The following is a 20329-nucleotide window of genomic DNA, read 5'->3' as shown; positions in this document are numbered from 1 at the left end:
CAGACTTCAAAGTCTGATAAATCTAAATGGTCAAGAATTTTATCTGACACAAGTCTTTGTATTCTTTGTTTAGATATATGACCTAAAAGTTTGTGCCATAAGGTCACTGAATTCTCTTTTAATTTTCATTTTGTACCATATAAATTTATTTGCAGTATTTCATTATTGGGACTAGAAACATCAAGCATATATAAATTATCAATTAAAGAACTAGAACCAACAATATTTGAATTTTGATAGAGACTTACTTTATTATTCCCTAAAGAACAAGAAAACCCAAATTTTTCCAACCTGGAAATACTAATTTAACCGCCTAAAAGACGGTACAACAATTATCTCAAATAAATCCAAATGAAAAGTAGTTCTTAAACATAATCTAAATGTTTCAATAGCTTCAACTACAACCCTTTTGTCATCGCTCACAAAGATGAGCCTTTCATCATCACTGGGTTGTCGACTCCACAGGCAACCTTGCATAATGATACTTATGTGAGTAGTAACACGAGAATCCACCCACCAAGTATCATTGGGGACAAAAGCTAAATTAATTTCATAACAAACAAGAGTGAGAAATTTACCCTTCTTTACATGTCATTAGGCATATTTATGACACTCTTTCTTCATGTGTCTTTGCTTCTTACATAAGTAGCAGGTAAATTCTTCATTACTCTTCAATTTCTTTTGCTGAGAAGACCCTTTCGCAACACCCTTATTACTTTTTCTTTTCTTATTTTGAGGGGGCATAGCCAAGTGAGCATTTTCAGTCTTATCTCTCTATAGTCCCTCTTCCTCTTGCACACAGTGAGATATAAGCTCGTTGAGGAAACATTCGTCCTTCTGAGTGTTATAACTCACTTTGAATTGCTCAAAGTGTGCAGGAAGAGATATCAAAACCAAGTGCACAAACAAGTCATCACCAAACTCTAACTTAAGTGACTTGAGTTTTGATGCAAGATTAGACATCTCCATAATGTACTCCATTGTGTTCCCTTTGCCTTTATACTTCACGGAGATGAGTTTAGCCAAAAGGCTACTCGTCTCCGCCTTTTCATTTTTGGCAAAGAATTATTCTATTTATTCAAGGAACTTCCTTGTACTTTGACACTCAGAGATATAGCCCCAAAACGCATCTAGAATAGAGTGTTTCATGACCATAAGGTACATTCGGTTAGAGCGTTCTCATTTCTCAATTTTAGCCTCATCGAGGTTTTCTGTAGTAGAAATGGACTTTTCTACACAAAGTGTCAGATCCAAATCCATACAGCCGAGAATAATTTATATTGTTTTGTTTCCAGACCTTAAAGTTTGTCCCATTCAACAATGAGATGTTATTAATTTGAGCAAAAATATTTGCAGCATTGGTAAAAGACACTAAATACACAGAACAAGGAATTAATAACATGTTCATATTTAAACAAACAAGTCATATAATATATATAAAACAAGACATGTTCATATAATAGACAAATCACAAGATATCTAACACAACATAAATTTTTAGTCTTTGGATAGAGAAATTAATTTGTAAGTGATACTCTCAATGTAATCATCAAATATTAACAATTAGTTCTGTCAAACAATAGCATTTCTTTGGACCGACTATTATTCACATGATTATCGTCACATGTATGTTATTGTTTAGCCAAGTTGTATATTCCTTTTGGGTCGAACGTAATTCACATAAATAATCTCATACTCATATGTATAATCTTAATTAATTTCCACAATATAGGTTACTTTGACAACATATTGTATTAATTAATTCAAAATAATTACCACACAAATGAAAAACAATATGGGTCCATTATAAAAAAATATAATCTTAAAATTAAAACCTTTAGATTTGATATCTTTTATGATTAACAAATATAATCTCATAATATAATTTCAAATAAAAAATTATCAAACCAAACAAATACTTGTGTGTCATAACTCATGGATTAGAATATAGATTATATAATTACATTGAGAAAATTTGTCTAAAACACACAGTGAATATATTACACTCTTCTTGACTATTTTCAATTTGTGTATACTAAAGCAAATATATACATATCTCTGGCAAACAATTATTTATTATGTGCATACATATATAAGTTTCAACAGTAATAATTTGAAGCCAAAAAAATTGCATCGGAAAAAAGCATAACATTAAAAAACTTCATTCATATCAAATATATTTATATATATTCTTCCATGAATTCAAAATCTTCAAATTTGAATTGAATTGAAAAAAAAAAGAATTGTTATGCAGGAAAAAATGCACGTAACTCAGAACATCAGAGAGAGAGAAAAAATTGAGTTGCATAGAATTAGACAATTATAGCATATTTAATTACATATGAATTCAATCTCCCTCACACATCAAGAGGGTGTGAATTGTCATGAACAGTATCTTAGATATAAGATAAAGATTGAGTTATTTCAAAAAAATTATCAATTTTTTTTATAACATAATAGCGCAAACATAAAATCCTCAAATTAAAATTAGGTTACATACAAAAAATTTGGGAAATAAAATTCAGAACTTATGCTTATGATTCTCACAATAATATAAAACAATAGTACAATGTCATATTTGAATCCATATTCTCTGATATACTCCTCTAATATCTACCTTTTGATAGAGTTTTGGTATGATAGTTTTCTTCAACCAAATCTTTTATTCTTCTTGGGATCTTCGTTTTCTCTCTAATAAGGAGATGTGAAAACTGTTTATGATTTGATGTATTAGGGATCATAACCGTTCCTTACTTCCTTATGTGTTAACTTATAAACTTATAGGTTTTCATTTTTCCATATGGGCTAACTTGTTGGACATTCACTCATTAAGCTTATATACGTTATTAGTTTTAGAAGTCTAACTAGTAGGATACATGTGCATTCGCACGGGTGGTAATGTATTTTGCATAAATTTAATAATTAAACTAATAACATAATTTTTTAATAAAATATTATGAAATATTATCTCAGAATATATGATTTCTACGTGTTTTATGGTTGATGTAGATAATGGAATACAAAGGTACAAAAACTTGAGATCATAATTTGAAGTGATAAATTGTAAGTCATTTGCACATTTGAGTTTATTGATCTCTACACACTAAAATTGTATGAAGTATAAAGAGTCTTTTACACATTGAGTTTTTCCAATGCATTGGGTTAGCTAACTATACAATAGATAGACGTATAAAATAAAAAATCAACAATATAAACATGACGAAATATTTCTTAACATGCTCCAGTTAGCATTTTCCTTAAACAAATAGTATTCTAAACCATGAAGACATGTTTAATGAGTTATGAATAAAAGCATCATCTTCAAATTGCAAAGTTACCATCTTCCACAACAACACCTATTCCACTTAGTGATTGATTCCTATGCACATAGGTCATAGAGTCATCATATTACACATAAATATTATATCACAACTTTTATGATCTTATTAGAGTCACCCTTTCATTTTACAAAGGAGCATATATAATCTTCAAGTAAGAATATGCTAACATTCCATATGCACTATTGACAATATATGTTTTACATTGTTGAATCATTGATAATGATGGTGCCAAAAGTATTTGTTATAATCTATGAATAGGTTTTCTATCTATTTATGTTTTACCTATACTGGTTTTTTAGTTTATTGCAGTGTAGCATATGGTTAAATGTGAATTTTATTATTACACATATATAAAGTTATGACAATGTAGTATATGATTACATTTGGAATGGCAGTGCAGTGTATGATTAAACACTCAATTTATATGGGGTTAATGACTTACTCCTTGACCATCAGTGTGATCATATAGTGGCTCACTACATGACCATCCGTGTAATCATATACTGGTATATACTCAATCTAGATTAGTGTTAGTATATGTTAAAATAGACTATTGGAAGCATGACAAATTAGGATCACTTATTCTAACATGACACTAAAGAAATAAATGTTAAATGATTGACAATAATAACATTTTCTTACTCTTAGACCATATAATATTTTTGGCAGAATCATTCTAGTGAACAGATCAAAGAATTGTAGTAAACAAATCCAAGAAGGAAGTTTGGTACTCTAACTTGGGAAACAATCCTGGTATTTGTGTTTTCCCTTGTACCAGAGCAACAATTGTCAACCCAAAACATATGCCAACAAATACAACAGCAAGAGCAGATGACTGAGGAACTATATTTCAATTATTCTGTCAATTCCAACAATAAGCAAGCCTACATGGCAATGGAGTATATGATTATACATCTATAAGAAAAAATAAGATGCCAATTGTTCACCCATATGTGTTTAGACCAAATATAATCAAAAAGTTATTTATAATGATATATACAACCCACATTGTAAATTCTGTTTTACAATTCTACATTCTATATACTCTTATTTTTCATATTGAGTACATACTTAATGATTAGATTACAATGTGTTGTAGGATTGATATAACTTTTTCCTCTTCTCACATGGATGATAATGTTCCATGTTCTAGTGAAGCAATAGTATTCTAAACCATGAAGACATGTTGAATGAGTTATGAACAAAAGCATCATCTTCAAATTGCAAAGTAGCATATATAATCTTCAAGTAAGAATATGCTAACATTTCATATCATGATGTTAATATTGTTTGGTTATCCCTATCAATTCTCTGTTAAATCAAAGTCACTGAAGTAGGAATAACTTTTGAGTAGTTAAACCTTCATAGTAAACCATGATGAAAAAAGTCTTTAAGACACTATTATGACTCTGACATCTTACTTTTGACAAAAAATGTTTCATTTCCTAACATAAGAGAAGTTCACTTCTACAAAATAAAAGCTTTTTAGTTAAGCAAACATTCTAGCCCCACGTAGTACAATAACTTGCATTTTCTAATTTGTTGCCAAATCATTAACCTTAAAGCAAATATTCTAGCTCCACATAGTACAAAAATTTAGCAATCTGAAAGCTTATAACCTAGGGGCGAAAGTGTAAAGATGATAAGCTAGTTTATTGCGTCAAAACTATATACCAATAGAATAAAAAATTAAACTGTATAATAAAAAATATACTCTTAAATCAAACTACAACTCTTTATGCACAATAAACACAATAAAAATTTGTTCAAACACAAATTATTAGAAACTATAAGATCTGGTTCAAACACAAATTATTAGAAGCTATAAAATTACCTCTACCAGTTTAGTCCTTCTTCTGGAAGATTACAATTGTAGAGTTGCAACTCCAAGAGAATTATTTTGAACCATGATGGCAACTTTCCAAAGATTGGTGGCGGCAATAGGATTAAAGGGATGAAACAATGATATGGCTTAGTTGTTTCACCTTAAAGATGCACTGAAATGTTAGTGATTACACGAGATGGTTAAACTGACTTGGTTCTTTGTTTTTATAACATATATCCATCCACATTTCCAAAAAATTTATCTGATGATTCCTGATTCCATGACGCAATTCATCGGTCAGTAAAGCCACAACATTGTCAGCACAGTTTTAACAAAATCAGAGGTAAGAAACAAACCTCAAGCAGTGGAATGCCATTGACAAAAAGAAGCAACAATGTGAGGAAGATTAGTCCAATGATTACCAGCCATTCAGCACCGTTCAATACAGGTGTAGATGCCACAAAAATTCCCCACCAAAGCAATAACTGAGTTAAACATTCAGTAAGCTCGATTACTTTGGCATAGGTTTTTGGTAAAAAGAAGAAATATTATTTGAAAAAATTGAGAGAAATACTAAAGTAAGGAATAAGGTGTATACATAATGAAACCAAAATCCAATACAACAACAAAAACATGTTGGCAAAGCAAAATTTCTTCAAACAAAAATCATACATATGAATGAAGATCTCACTGGATGAAGAAGTTATAAGGTTGGTTGAAGAAGTTATGCCTAGTATAAAGAAGGAGGGATGAAGAAAGAAGTTTGTGGAAGAAAAAAATATGTTGAAGCTTGAGTGAGTTACAGATTGGAAAATGGTGAGAGAGACTGAAAATAGAGAAAGAGAATGAGAGTTTGAATTTTGAAAATAGAGAAAGAAAGAGAGTGAGAGTTTGAATTTTGAAAATAGGAAAGAAAGAGAGTGAGAGTTTGAATTTTGAAACAGGTGAGGTGACCCATCAGTAATAATTGACTGTGTGCACATAATTTCGTTTTAAAATTTTTTCAAACAAATAAATATGTTATTACAAATATGTCCCTTAAAAATCCAAGTGTCAATTATAGGAGATAACTATTCTGGTAATAACACCAGTCATTTCAATTCTTATAAAGATAGTAGATTGGTTGTAATTAGATCACTTATAATGTAACCAAAAAATAAACGATATAATTGTATCAAATGTATGATGTTCATCTTAATTAGAAATTATGATTTGTAAGAGGATACTCTCCCATGAATAAGATTGACAATGAGTATCAAGACAAGGAGGTACCCGTTGATAATATCCGCAATAGGTCGGGTTTAAGTGTGTGTTTTTGGATACACATATAGTTAGGACCGAAGATTTTGAAACTCATTGTTGAACAGATTCAGGTCTGAATAATGAGGTACACAAAATCGCGGATACCCAAACCCGCAATTCCTAAATCTCTCTCTTTATATATACTCACACAATAACCTGACTAAACATATCTTTTATCATAATTGTAATGTTATATTCTTAAATAGTAATATTATTTGTTAATCTATAATTGTGACATAAGATCTTAGACATTTGATATTTTTTATTGTCTTCTTTTAAATTATGTGTTTTAGTAATAATATTTATATTTAATTGACAATTTAAAGTTATGTACTTGTACTTTAATTATGTTTTATAAATGTTATTATCATTTTTCTTAATTTGATTGTCTAAAATAACACACAAGATTATAGATAACACATACATATAAGTTTGCAATTTTTTAAATATTTTCTGAATTTATAGGTAATTGCGGATTTGTTGGGTATCCAAGTACTAACTAGCCGTAAACCCAGCCAACCAGGAGGTACCTGCGCGGGTCCGAGTCACAAACTGCTGAACGAGATGGGTCCAATCTCAAATGACAGAATAGGACACTACCCAGACCCATCCAAACTCATTATTATCCCTACCCATGAACATGGAAACATAGCCCCCTTTGTTTAGAGGTCCTAGCCATCTTTCGCATGATTAATGGTTCATGTCATAAGGATGGGTATTTGAAATGAGAAAATGAATGACAAGGGGAATGTTAATAGGATGAGAAATTCAGCTTCTCAAATTTATAGCACTCTGCTTTTCTATCCTGAAAAAAAAAGACACAGCATTTATGAAAGAAAATCCAATCTTGGTTTCTTATTATGCATTATGACAAAGACATTGGTCTAATATACACCAAGCACTACAAACTGGAACCCATATAAGATGGTAAATTAGTACTGAATCAACAACAGAATCAACCAGCAAACAGAAGCAGTGTATTATTTGTAAACATCACAATATGCACCCTGCTCACTATTCTCCATCCCAGAGTTCCTCAATGGTCTTATAGAATCCATAGGTCTCATGAACAAATCCAGTACCCTTAATTAGCCTATCCTGCAAGAGTAAAATTCAATGTGTTAACAAAAGATGAAGCTTTTTGTACACTATCTAGCATTATTATTGTCATGTCACACGTGCAAAAAAAAGGACGGCCTATAGCATGAGACCCCCACTTAATGGGGTCAGATGAGAGTAGATCACGCAGTCTTACCTTCGCAATTGGAGATGTTATTTCCAATATTTGAACCTGTATATAAAGAAATGAAACACTGCATTAGACTAGCTACTTGCCTGCTTAATTTCTGAGATTTTGGCTATCAAGTCCTCAGGAATAGACCAATCGAAAACATCAAAATTGTCCTTGATTCTAGCCTCATTAGTGCTCTTAGGAAGAACACTGTGTCCCGTTTGCAGGCCCCACCGAAGTGCCACTTGTGCTGGAGATTTCCCCAATTTCTCTGCAACCACACTGATAGCTGGATTCTTAAGGATGTCACTCTTGAGAACTCCTGGTGACCCCAGTGGTGAATATCCCTGAGAATGAAAATTCATCATGACATATCATTATCAATCACAAGAATGATTGCTGAGGTACCACCATTTGAAGATGTACTAAAATGTAAATCATCTTCAATTTGCTCAATAAAGTTCACCAAAAACACAAAGTAGCAATTAGTATTTTCCTAAACCTTGCCATAAGTCACTGGACAATGTATTTGCATAACTATTAGCCCTTTTAGGTGAATTAGATCTGATATACTCACAGATAAGTGAATTCCTTTAGATTCGCAAAATGCGCGCAACTTTGGCTGCTTCCATGCTGGGTGCAATTCCACCTGGTTAACTGCAGGAGGCACTCGAGCTATCTCCAACAAATCCTGAAGCTTCTTTGAAGAGAAATTGCTCACTCCTATAGCTCTAGCCTTGCCAGAGTCGTAGAGCGCCTCCAGTGCCCTCCATGTGCTTGGTATGTCAGGTTGATCAAGATTTTCAGGCTTGAATCCAACTGATCCCTTTTTCATGCGGACTGGCCAGTGGATCTAAAAAATGAATCAATTGAAAAGATTGACTTATTAAACCTTCAGTGTTGAACACATCATTACACTTATGATCCCTATTTCATAGCTCCCAAAGGAATGTTTGGGAGCTATGATTTACACTTGTAAGATGACTCTCAAATCATCTTTTTCCCTTCCTTCCCCACTAAAAATTAACTCGCAAACAGACCCTTAGGATCCTTTTGCAAGTTCGGTTTTAGAGAGAAATGAATGGAAATGGAAGACTTGAGAGCCATGAAATACACTTGTAAGATGACTCTCAAGCCTTCCTGTTCCGTTCCTTCTCCTCCAAAATTCAACTCGCAAACAACCCCTTACTGTCTAATACCAATAAATTTTACTCAATTGTGAAACCGTGATTTGAGATTATAACATGACATCCACCAAATTTCCTATATAAATTCAGATTGCAGTGATTAAAGATAATGCATACCAGGTAGAGATCAAGGTAGTCAAGTTGCAAATCCTGTAGAGTTTTATCCAATGCCTTTGGCACATCTTCTGGAGCATGATCTGAACACCTAGAGAATATAGTGAAGAAAGCAAAGTATCTTTATTCAGCAACCAAAGGCATAAATTTATTCTCAGATTCAGAAATAGCTTAAAATTATCAGAAGACAACAAACCAGAGTTTGGAAGTGATCCATATATCTTCCCTCTTTACAACCCCATCATCAAAAAGCTTCTTTAGAGCAGAACCAATCTACAAAAAGCAGAATTTAAAAGCTCTCAATTAATAATTTAAAACATCATACACAAGCCATCTTTAACAAAATATTAGGTAAAATAGCATCAGCTGAGACATGCCACAAATAATAATTTACACTCACAATTCACATGCTTATAATCATATTTTTAAATTGCAACAGTCCACAATCTTATAATCATGATTCTTTTAATGTGACTATAATCATAGTTGCAATACCATGGTGGAGATGGAAGCTTGGAAATTTTCAATATTGCGACTACCACTTTGGTTGCAAACCGCTTGTAAAGATAAGTATAACATTTCTATCAGCTCTTACTATGTTCATTTCAATTAAATTATCAGAAAAGTTTATGAAAATAAGCTCTTTTCAGCTTATTTAAAAAAAACCAAGTGAATAAGCGTTTCAATAAGTCATTTAACCAAAACATAGTGTAAAGGCATCTATGTAAGAAGCTTATGATGTTCCTATAAGCCTTTTCTAGCTCATTCCAATTAGTTTTGTCATAGAAGCTTAACAAAATAAGCTCTTTTTAGCTATTTGTAAAAAGCTTATGAATAATCGCTTAACTAATTAACTTATATAAAGACGGGTGACCCTGTGCACGAAGCTAGCCAAGTGGAATCTCTTGAGGACAGATGCACACAGTCTTACCCATCCCAAGGGAAGAGATTGATTACATAAAGTTATGCAAAGGAATCTATGATTAAAAAAATAAAAAGAGGAAAAAAGACCTAAATAATGGTAAAGTTATTATTACCTCAGCTTGATTGAAATAGGCTTGGGCACAGTCAATATGTCTGTATCCAACCTGAAACAGTAAATCATCTCCTAGTTTAGTTAACTCCTATATCTACAAAAAAACTCATAACTATACATAATTCTTTACCCAAACCAAAAAAGCTAAAATCTTTGAATTTACACAATAACAAAAAAATACACTTACATATATAAAGAAAAATCAGTTTGCATCTAAATTAAATTAGACTAGTTACGCCTACTTTCATTTATTCTTTTTTTTTTTAATTCAACGGAAAGAGGTGATTATATATACCTGTATGGCAGTGGTGACAGCTTTGGCAACAACACCAGGTTCAGCTTGCCAAGTTCCCAATCCAACTGAAGGAATCTTAGCCCCAGTGTTCAAATCAAAGTATCTTATTGCCTTTGTCATTTTCTCTCTCTTTCAACAATAATGATAGTAGATGTTTGATATTTAGTTAAGGTTGGAAGCTATTTATGGATAAATTTTTTGATGAGGAATGAATGGAAGGGGTGAAAAATGAGGGTAAAGTAGGAAACTGAGTGTTTTTCACTTCTTCGGGAAGGAGCACGTGTGATTAGTTCAACGCCAGAAAAGTTGAGAAAGCTAAAGGCATATGTATGCACACACGTCATCACAGATTCACACAGTCCCTACTACACAAATGAAATAGCGAATGCACGATGAGTGGGATCGGTTTGAGGGGAAAAGTTGAATGGCACCAACTAGGCCACACTCTACTCACTTATTTCTTATTCGTTCAAAAAGTGATTTATTATTTAACATTGAGTTGGATCTAGGGGTGTCAAAACGGGCCGCCCGGCCCGTTTAGCCCGCGCCCGCAAATGCCCGCAATAATTTAAGCGGGCTGGGCATGCCCGCAATTGGTTAACGGACAAAAAGTCATGCCCTGCCCGTTTTAAAACGGGCTAACGGGCGGCCCGCGGGCATTTTCCTGTTTACATTAAAAAAAGCAACAATGGTGAATGCTAAGTTATCAAGTACATTATGCAGTAAACCAATAGATTTTACATAACCACATTACATATTAATTCAAAGTTTCTATAATAATAATTCAAAACATGTCTCTCTAACCATATTAGATAATAATTTTCTCTAACAAGTATGCAATAATAATTATAAAATAACCAAACAAGAATAAAGTCTTGGATTAAAATTTTAAAAGTGTAGAATGTAATGCCCGTGGGCCGCCCGCAGAGCCCGTTTAAAATGCCCGCTAATAAAGCGGGTAAACAGGCCGGGCAATATGGGCTAACAGGCAAAAATATCATGCCCTGCCCGCATTTTTTTGCGGGCAATGCGGGCTGGCCCGCGATAGCCCGTTTTGACACCCCTAGTTGGATCATAAAACAAATTAATTGAATTTAAGATAGAAAACGAGTCAGATACAATATGAGACTTGTTAGATTCATTATTGAGATTTGTATATATTGTATTTATATATATATATATATATATATATATATTATTTATATTTTTATATGGAACTATTCACGTGAAAACAATGTATTATTGTGAAAATGAGAACACATAGTATGAACCACTAGATCTTCATTAAATGGTTAAGATTAAAATATACATGTATATGACTCTCATTTGACCAATTACTAACTTTTATTCTAACCATTCATGATTGTTTCTAAAGCCCAGATCTATTCTTCATACAATTTTGATATGAGAACTTTTATCACTTGAATATCTTCTATTTATTTTTATATTTATATATATATATCGACTAATCTTTTATGTTTATTGTTATTATATCATGATTCTGTATTATTTTTATGTTTATTGTTATTGTATTTATATATAACTTTGTGCCATATTTTTTTAAAAATTAACTAATTATTTAAGTTGTCCAAATGAGTCAATTCGAGTTGAGCTCAATAGATCATGAACTTTAACTGAGCCGAACTCGAGTTGAAAAAATAACTTGTATCAAACTCGAGTCGAGTGAGCAAATTCTTATGGAAATGAGCTTTAATTCAACTCGGTTTGACTCATTTCTAGCCCGACTTACAACCTTTTGTCGATCCTTGTTGTGATAACAAATTTACATCTTTTGTAATTAATTGAGAAAATAATTATTTTTTATATTTATCTTTTATCAACTAAGGGAGCTACTCACGTGAGAACAATGCGCTATTGTGTGAGAAATGAGAACAATGCGCTATGAGAAATGAGAACACTTAATATATATCAATAGATCTTGATTGAACAGTTAAGATTAAAAAATAAATGTATATTACTATCATGTGACCAATAACTAATTTTTAATCATAATCATTCATGATTGATTGTAATGTCTAGATTTATTGTTCTCGTAATTTTTATATGAAAAAATCAATTGAGTAGCTCCATGTCAACTAAATGAAGAAAATATTTACTTTATTACTTATATTCATTTATTACAAAAAGTGTTGGTTAGAGTAAGAACTTTTTTTCATGTGTGGTGTTATTATCATAGTAATTTCAAAGTTGGTGTTATTATCGTAGTAAAAAAATGTATTTGGTCGTATGCACAATTTATAAAAAAATTGCTTTGCATAGGTATTATATTATCTATATCTATACTATATATAAAGCCAAAACATGGTGTAACCACCTCCATGTTATAGTTTATATATTCCTATTTTACTCTTCAATTTTTCAATTTAAAAAAAATCATATAATCCTATATAATCACCTCAAATATATTAATTATAAGTTGCATATTCTAAACTCTAATTTGACTTGGTTTGACCTGGTTGAAATCATTTACAACATAGTATCAACTATTGTTTTCCACTTTAATGAAATAATTAAGATATATGTTATTAACTGCAGTTATCATGAGTCTACAAATAACCTTTGTAGGCATGATGAATAAACATGAGATAATATAAAGACTGTCTATTAACCCCAATGACTATGTTGGGCCCTAATTTGATCCCAGTGTCTGAAGCCAACTCCACAATGGTCCACAATAGTTTGTATCGAGTACTTCACATGCACTTTTGATCCTAAAATATTTCTATTTTGTATTTTACTTTTTGAAACTTAATCTCATCATAGATTAAATTACTATATTAATTAAATATGAAATGGATACATTTACTTCGAGAATAATTTTAAAAAGATTAAATTATTATATTAATTAAATAAGTTTTTAAACTTATTCATAGAGTAAGTGGATCCTCTCTTATTAAATAAATATTAGCACTTGACTGATGTTATCTTTTTATATGTTACTTTCTATCAATTTAAAATTTATGATTTATGTTACTTTTTTTTGGTACAAGTTTTATGTTTAAGTGATAATACTTTTTATGAGAAAATATGCATGTCATTGATAGTGTAAGAGTTTTTATATTATCGTTGTATCATTACCATTTATTTTTAATCATTATTTACTCTTAAATAAAAAATATAAATGAATGAGAGATATACTGATATATATAATTCTTTAAAGTGTGAATGAATAGATATTATACTCTACTTTTTTATATATTGTGCATTGTCATAGTCTCTTATAATTCTTGAATTATATGTATAATATCCATGTTATATTCGTGCTTTGTAAAAACAATAATGTAAAAATTGTACCGTAATAGCCGATTTGATCGGAAAACCGGTGAATCGGGCTCCTAACCGGTATGGTATAAATGTTGAATCGGTCAAGTATCAAAATCGGTTAAAAATCGGTCAAAACTGGTGAACCGGCCGATATTTGACTAAATCAACCGGTTTATACACATTTTTTTTTATAAAAAAAACTTAAAAACTCATTACTAGGTGTCACATCTTAACCTTTCTTCAAAACTTCAAGACACATGCTTCCAATGCATACTTATATTACATTTTTTTGTTCCTAACATTCGTGTGTAATCTCAGTGACAGTTGTGTAATCTTGGGGTAGTGTCTGAAGATAGGATTTGATACAAAAATATAATCTCAATATAAGACAACGTTGACTCCTTGATGTTAAATGTTAAAACTCCAAATTTGTTTGTTTTGTATACTTATATTACATTTTTTTGTTCCTAACATTCGTGTGTAATCTCAGTGACAGTTGTGTAATCTTGGGGTAGTGTCTGAAGATAGGATTTGATACAAAAATATAATCTCAATATAAGACAACGTTGACTCCTTGATGTTAAATGTTAAAACTCCAAATTTGTTTGTTTTGTAGAGTGAGTTGTGAACTTGTGTCATTTATTTATATTTTGCGGTTGTTAAGTGATACTTTTGAATTGATATATGTTTTGTAATTTAGACTTTGAATTTGTTAAAGACTTAAAGTTGTTTGTTTATGTGAATTTTGAGTAAATTATGAATATGAAATATAAATTTGAGTATCTACCTATTTGAAATTTTTTTTGTTATAGGTTTATATATATAAATATAAGCAGGTATGTCCGGTTTAACCGACATACAATTTAATTACTAAACTATCGGTTAAACCACTGTACCACTATATCAATATCCTAACCAGTTTCATAATCATCACCCTTTTAACAACACTACGTACAAGATTTGAAAGGTGGGCCAAAATTTTCATATATTAGAATAGATATCCTATTAAACTCTTGTGAAGTTACATTGTTCAAATTTGTATGTCTTAAATTTTTTTTTTAATGTCATTTTCAATATTCAACAACCAAGAAAGAAAACTCAAATGACAGAAGAGACTCTTTGAACATTTAATTATATATTTATATATCACATCTAACCACTAACTCTTATAATATTACCAGTGTTCATTATCTGATTTCATGCGAGGTGATAATCTTCAGTATTGGAATGTGAAAATAAGAAAATTTTAAAAAGTATTGGAATATGAAAATAAGAAAATTTTAAAATATTTAATTTGAAAAGTAGTTGAAAATCTGGACCTTCAAATAAATTTAGTCCATGTATCAACATATCTATTAATATTGGACTCTCCGGTGCTGGAAATGTTCTCCAAATGTCTAGACACTAACTCATTAGAGGTTGTTACTGGGCTTCAGAAATTGTTACTAATGTTGTGGGTGGACCCAAAAATACTTGATAAATTTTATGACTTACTTAGATAGCGTATTTTCTCTAGTTGAAACTATAAAAATGCAACAAAAGTAAGCACCCAATTTGCTCCAATCATTTGTATAAAAGTAAGGCGAGAAAATATTAAATTGTCCCTGTTATTATTAATAAATGAATGAAGATATCAATAACACTAACAATTAAGCACAAGCATGTGTATAATATGCATATGTAACCAGTTCAGAGATTAATGTACTTGATACAAAAGCTTCTTTTCGTCATAATCAAAATTATAAAATGGCAGCATTTGAAAACACTTCACAACCAAGCATAAATCCCATGCTTCAACAACACTACCTCCTCAAGCCCTCAACAATGTAGTCCGCATACAGGTTCCTTCACAACAAACAAACAAAAAGTTATTAACTTGTATCATTCCATAGGCACACACTATGCATAAAAAAGAGAGGAGAAGAGTGCATTAAAACCAGGGTTCTCTAAACTTCATGCCTAAGAGCTGAAGAACAGAAATGAAAAAGTGATAAAAACTTAAAAAGATATGGGGAATTGATGTCCACTATACTTTAAGAATTAAACGTATTAAGGTTCGGTTGTTGTTGTAAAAACTAATAAAAAAACTAATCAAAACTTCAAAACCAATACAATTTCCGAATAACGGCTAATGAAAAACAAATTATTTTAGAGTGCATGAGGCAGATGACTTTAGCTTACATGGAGTGCTGGATCGCTTCATATGCAGTTGTGGAAGGAAGGAAGTCATTTACAGCAACTTCCTTGTTCTCATTCTTCTTATCTAATTCTTTTATGAAGGAAAAAAAATTATAGGAGTTTCATATATATGTTGTACTAAAAGATACCAATGTATTTTATGTCAGCAATAGAAATTGAAAGGTTTATGAGGATACAGTCTTCAAAAAAACGACGGATTTCAGCTAGACGATGTGGCGGAAGCTCCTTTATATCATTATAATGTCTGTACTCAGGATCATCAGCACACACAGCAATTATCTTGTCATCTTTCTCACCCTGCATTTAATCAAATTTAATGGCTAGTCAATATCCAAAGGGGAAGTTATTGGCGTGTAGTAACAGGGTATGTCCACTATACCTGATCAATCATAGGCATGAGTCCAATAGCTTTGGCCCGAAGAAAGCAACCTGGAAGAACTGGCTCCTGTCCGAGACATTATGAGTAAGGTTTAGAATCTCACAAATCAGGTAAAACATAATCCAAGACAATCTACTTTTGAAGATTTTAAAGTTGTTACATAATCAACAAACTTATTGTCATGTTAAATTGTTGGACTAGATAAAATCAGAGATATGTGCTGGTGATCCTGAAATAGAAGACTCCATTTGGAGAACATCAGTGTTTTATTTCAGATGAAATCAGATCAAATTATTTGATCATCTCCGTGAATTATTGCTATAAAATATTGTAAAATTATATTACAGCAGCCATCTTGTAAATTAATATTCACAGTTGCACCTTAGGATCATCTTGACATATAACATTTGGATTTTGAGTAAATAGCTCAGTGATGATGATAAGGCCCAATATGTAACAGACTTTCAATTCGGTAAAGATTACTTTGTAAAACACTGAATCATGAAAATTATACAAGTTTAAGACAGTTGAATAGAGTTTACCTAAAATGTTTTTCCTTGATTTTATGTTAGGGGGTATAATAATGTTTAATTAAATTGTCTACCTCTTTACTCTAACCGCCAACTTCTTGTATTTGACATCAAAGTTGACCGGAAGTTGTTCACTATGAAATACAATTTATTTCCAGAAAGCTTCTATTTTTTGTAAGAACAAATTAGCCCCTAGCACAAGAACTCTTGTACAAAATATTGTCCAAGTACTGTCTACATTCCACAATATTCAAAACATGTATGTTTTCTTTGAAAAACGGTGAATCCCTGGGCAATTCTCATTACAGCATGCAACAGAATCCTGAGCAGAGGGAAGTTTTGCATACATAACTAATGGACAAATGTGCTTATATTACATGAAATCATTACAAAAAGCACAGAAGGTTGTAACAAATTATTGACAATGTGAGCAAGATAGAAGTACCTGCATAATAACCAAGACATCAATGGGGTCGCTGTCCTCACAAAGAGTACGAGGGATAAATCCATAGTTGTGAGGATACACAACTGATGAGTAAAGTATACGGTCAACCTGCAAATAGATGCAGTTTCAGCAATATCCTATAGCAACAAATGTAAAAAAAGAAACAACATAAGCAATGACAGTTACCTTGATCAATCCAGTTTTTTTATCAAGTTCATATTTCACCTTACTTCCTTTAGCAATTTCAATCACCTGCAAAATTTAGCCATACGTGATGTCATTTTCATGAAAAACAATTGCAATAATTTAAGCTCACAACATGATATACAAACTTATAAGTTATAAAAAGCGAACAACTTGTAATTAAAAAACAGTTATGCACTGCAATCTTCAGTAGCATATAAGGGGAAGAGAAAAAAGAAAACATAGCAGAAGACTATTTCTTGGTACTTCACAAAGATTGTGCAGTAATTCGAAATTGTCAGACATGCTAACATAAACATTTAGTACAATTTCAGTCACTAATCAATACGAATAATCAGCTTTATCCATTACACTCATAATTCTACTCCTAACCATCAATAACATTTAGTGAAACTTTAATATCCAAGCATGCAAACTCTATGGGTACAAATCAACTAAATAATTCAATGAAGCTCAGGGAATGCTACAATTAAAATGTCAGTTTATGCTCAAAACACTTACGCAGTTGAAGATCGTAGGAGCTTCAGGTCCTGCAATGTAGGGAAATTACAATTAGCATGCCAAATAAAGTAATAAAAGGAGGAAATAGAGAACCACATTGTGATCAAATCACTAACATATCAAAGTCATGGTTTTAAAATGACATTCTAACCTATCTCAAGATCATGCCAAGGGTGTGCAGCAGCAGAACTCCTAGTCATGGATGAAAGAATCCTCTCCTTAAGTGGTGGATATGAGGAATTATGAGAGATGAGAACCTTGTCTGGGGTCTCAATTGGTGGAGACATGTCTGCAAAAAGCAATAATGTTATCAGATCCATCATTATATTTTTCAAACATAATAATACAACCAGACTCTTAAATTACAGTCAGGACTCCCTAGAAATACCAAAAAGGTCAATGTTCGATTCTTGTGAGTGACACTTGTTGTGAGGGACAATCACGCATCCCAAAAGTGATTAATTCCTTATGGTGAGGAGATACTCTTAGTAGTACAAAAAAATTATAGTCAAGACTGTGGTCATTGTTTCGGTTAATGCGATTGTGGTTATCGTGGTCATTAGGGTGTGAATTATTTTCTGATTTAAAAAATATTTTAAATTTTGATTTAGTCAGATGTAGCTAATTTCGATTGATCTGCAGCTCAATTCGGCCACATAATTGTAATCCAATATTACACCACAATTGTAGTATGATTTGATCCTGGTGAACACTGCAGCCATAATATTATGGTCACATAGTATATTGATTTTTTACACATATTTCCCTATAAATATTGTGTGTTCTATTCCGTCCATAAATCTATCTTCTTCTCTACAAGTTCTAGTCTCAATAAGGAGACTAGGTTTTACCATTCATAATTTAAATATAAAATTAAAAGTCAAATTAATCCTAAAAATAAAATAAAATGCTTGCATACTTAGCAGCAAGAGGAAAAGTTTATTGAATAAGTCTATGAAAGTTTTAAAATGTCATGACAATTTTGTTTTAGGGATTTCATCAGTGCATTTTCAATTCAGAAATCCACAGAACCATTTTGTTCACTTAGAACATCTTGCATTACAAACGGATCAGCTGAGGAAAAAGCAACTACCACAGTGTAAAGGGTCAAAGATTTTCAAGCATCTTTTGCCTATATGAATATCAAAATAAAATGTCGGTCAAAATATTAATTTGATCAGCACTAAATGTCCCTTTGCCACGAACGAACTTTAAGGGTATGTTTGCCAGTTAACTTTTGGAGGAAAAAAAAGAAGTGAAAGAGTTGAGAGATATAAAAAACATTTATAAAATGACTTTAAAGTCTTTTCTTTTATTTCCTCCCTTGCAAGAAACAACTCGCAAACACAACTAGATTTTCTGTGAGAACATTTTTTAAAGAGATAAATATAAAAAAACAGAAGACGGCCTCAGATCTAATTTCTGAGCAAAAACTTTTGGCATAGTTTGACGGGAACGTGACGAGACCTTAAACGTACGCAACTTCACAAAAGTATAAAACTTAATATCAAATCACTTCAAATAAAAGCAAGTTAAAAAATGGATCAAAATAGAAATTGTACTGGGAAGCAACGTGTGAAAGAAGCAAACAGAAAAATAAGATTTGGATCTTATCTAGCAATTGCAAGTTGCAACTCTGTAACATGATGTAGCTGTAACAGCCATAATCCCACACAAGATAATGTGTATCCTGGACCTTTTTATTTATACATCATTCCATATGATCAAGCAACTAATGGACAGATACAGTTGTTAGAGAGTATAGAAGTTAGTTAGTCCAAAAAGTTATTATATACGAATAAGTTACCAGTGATAGTGTAATAAAATGAAACTAACTAAATGTCAGATAGAATTATCTAACAGAGAGAGGATACAAATGGAAGGAAATGACATGCAATGAAAATGATAGAGTTACTGGATAGGATATAAATGATGAGAAATGACCTGCAATGTGAATTGTTGGGGTAGAAACAAGGGAAGCAAAATGAAGGTAAAAGATAAAGAGAAAGCAGAGGTGTGGAGAGTGTGGTGAAGGATTGTTGTGTGTAGAAAAGTGGAAGGACAAAGGGCGCTTATATAACGTAGAGGATGGAGGGGCACGCGTTCCTGCTGTCTTGTTGTTTGCCACACGTACCAGAACACCTCTTGAGAATTGAATCACAGCTAAATGCTTCCTTTTGATTTGTTTGGATTGCCAAACATATTTATTTATTTATTTTTTCTTCTAATGAATTAATCCTTTTAGAATGTGTGGTTGTCATTTCTAATAAATATTGTTCTAAAAAATTGAATTCTTTTATTTTAGTTATCTTAATAATTTAGTAGAGTTTTAGACTATTAAATTAATATTTTATTGATTTTTCCTTTTGTTTATAAAATTGTAATTTCATTCTAATTAAAAAGATAATAGTAGGACGTAGCTCTTTGGTTTCGAGGGTGTGTAGACGTGAAATTT

At 31.6% G+C, this 20329-nt stretch overlaps 2 protein-coding genes across 4 annotated transcripts; both read right to left on the bottom strand.

Moving 5' to 3' along the window:
• Nucleotides 1-777: 777 nt before the first annotated feature.
• On the bottom strand, nucleotides 778-19927 carry LOC109338110 (soluble inorganic pyrophosphatase 4-like). 3 transcript variants are annotated; one of them, XM_019575249.1, is made up of 13 exons: nucleotides 19518-19554; nucleotides 18026-18163; nucleotides 17875-17903; nucleotides 17356-17421; nucleotides 17170-17277; nucleotides 16195-16260; nucleotides 15992-16112; nucleotides 15798-15879; nucleotides 15400-15461; nucleotides 15332-15342; nucleotides 13491-13497; nucleotides 6619-6624; nucleotides 778-789 (listed from the first exon to the last, which is right to left on the bottom strand). In XM_019575249.1, the coding sequence occupies exons 1-9, from the start codon at nucleotides 19537-19539 to the stop codon at nucleotides 15419-15421; spliced, it is 675 nt and encodes a 224-aa protein (XP_019430794.1). In that variant the 5' UTR covers nucleotides 19540-19554; the 3' UTR covers nucleotides 778-789; nucleotides 6619-6624; nucleotides 13491-13497; nucleotides 15332-15342; nucleotides 15400-15418. The 3 variants fall into 3 exon arrangements, with proteins under 3 accessions (XP_019430794.1, XP_019430795.1, XP_019430796.1); XM_019575250.1 differs by lacking the exons at nucleotides 778-789; nucleotides 6619-6624; nucleotides 13491-13497; nucleotides 19518-19554 and adding an exon at nucleotides 19819-19927 and having other exon boundaries at nucleotides 15195-15461; XM_019575251.1 differs by lacking the exons at nucleotides 778-789; nucleotides 6619-6624; nucleotides 13491-13497 and having other exon boundaries at nucleotides 15195-15461; nucleotides 19518-19561.
• On the bottom strand, nucleotides 7206-10497 carry LOC109338107 (aldo-keto reductase family 4 member C9-like). The gene is made up of 7 exons (XM_019575245.1): nucleotides 10332-10497; nucleotides 10038-10088; nucleotides 9197-9273; nucleotides 9004-9091; nucleotides 8277-8552; nucleotides 7804-8046; nucleotides 7206-7566 (listed from the first exon to the last, which is right to left on the bottom strand). The coding sequence occupies exons 1-7, from the start codon at nucleotides 10449-10451 to the stop codon at nucleotides 7483-7485; spliced, it is 939 nt and encodes a 312-aa protein (XP_019430790.1). The 5' UTR covers nucleotides 10452-10497; the 3' UTR covers nucleotides 7206-7482.
• Nucleotides 19928-20329: the final 402 nt, after the last annotated feature.

This window comes from Lupinus angustifolius, unplaced genomic scaffold (genome assembly GCF_001865875.1).
Source record: "Lupinus angustifolius cultivar Tanjil unplaced genomic scaffold, LupAngTanjil_v1.0 Scaffold_17_127, whole genome shotgun sequence".
Classification (NCBI taxonomy): domain Eukaryota; kingdom Viridiplantae; phylum Streptophyta; class Magnoliopsida; order Fabales; family Fabaceae; genus Lupinus; species Lupinus angustifolius.
Note: the sequence above shows the minus strand (reverse complement) of the source record. Positions and strands in the feature narration are given on the sequence as shown.

Excerpts from the sequence above, each read along its gene's own strand:
- LOC109338107 (XM_019575245.1), bottom strand. The coding sequence starts at position 10,451 with ATGACAAAGGCAATAAGATACTTTGATTTGAACACTGGGGCTAAGATT. Across the intron at positions 9,092-9,196 it reads TGGATCACTTCCAAACTCTG|GTGTTCAGATCATGCTCCAG; the intron begins GTTTGTTGTCTT and ends TATATTCTCTAG. Across the intron at positions 8,047-8,276 it reads CTAAAGGAATTCACTTATCT|GGATATTCACCACTGGGGTC; the intron begins GTGAGTATATCA and ends TTTCATTCTCAG.
- LOC109338110 (XM_019575251.1), bottom strand. The coding sequence starts at position 19,539 with ATGGCTGTTACAGCTACATCAT. Across the intron at positions 17,422-17,874 it reads CTCCTACGATCTTCAACTGC|GTGATTGAAATTGCTAAAGG; the intron begins GTAAGTGTTTTG and ends TAAATTTTGCAG. Across the intron at positions 15,880-15,991 it reads CCGTCGTTTTTTTGAAGACT|ATAAGAAGAATGAGAACAAG; the intron begins GTATCCTCATAA and ends TAAAAGAATTAG.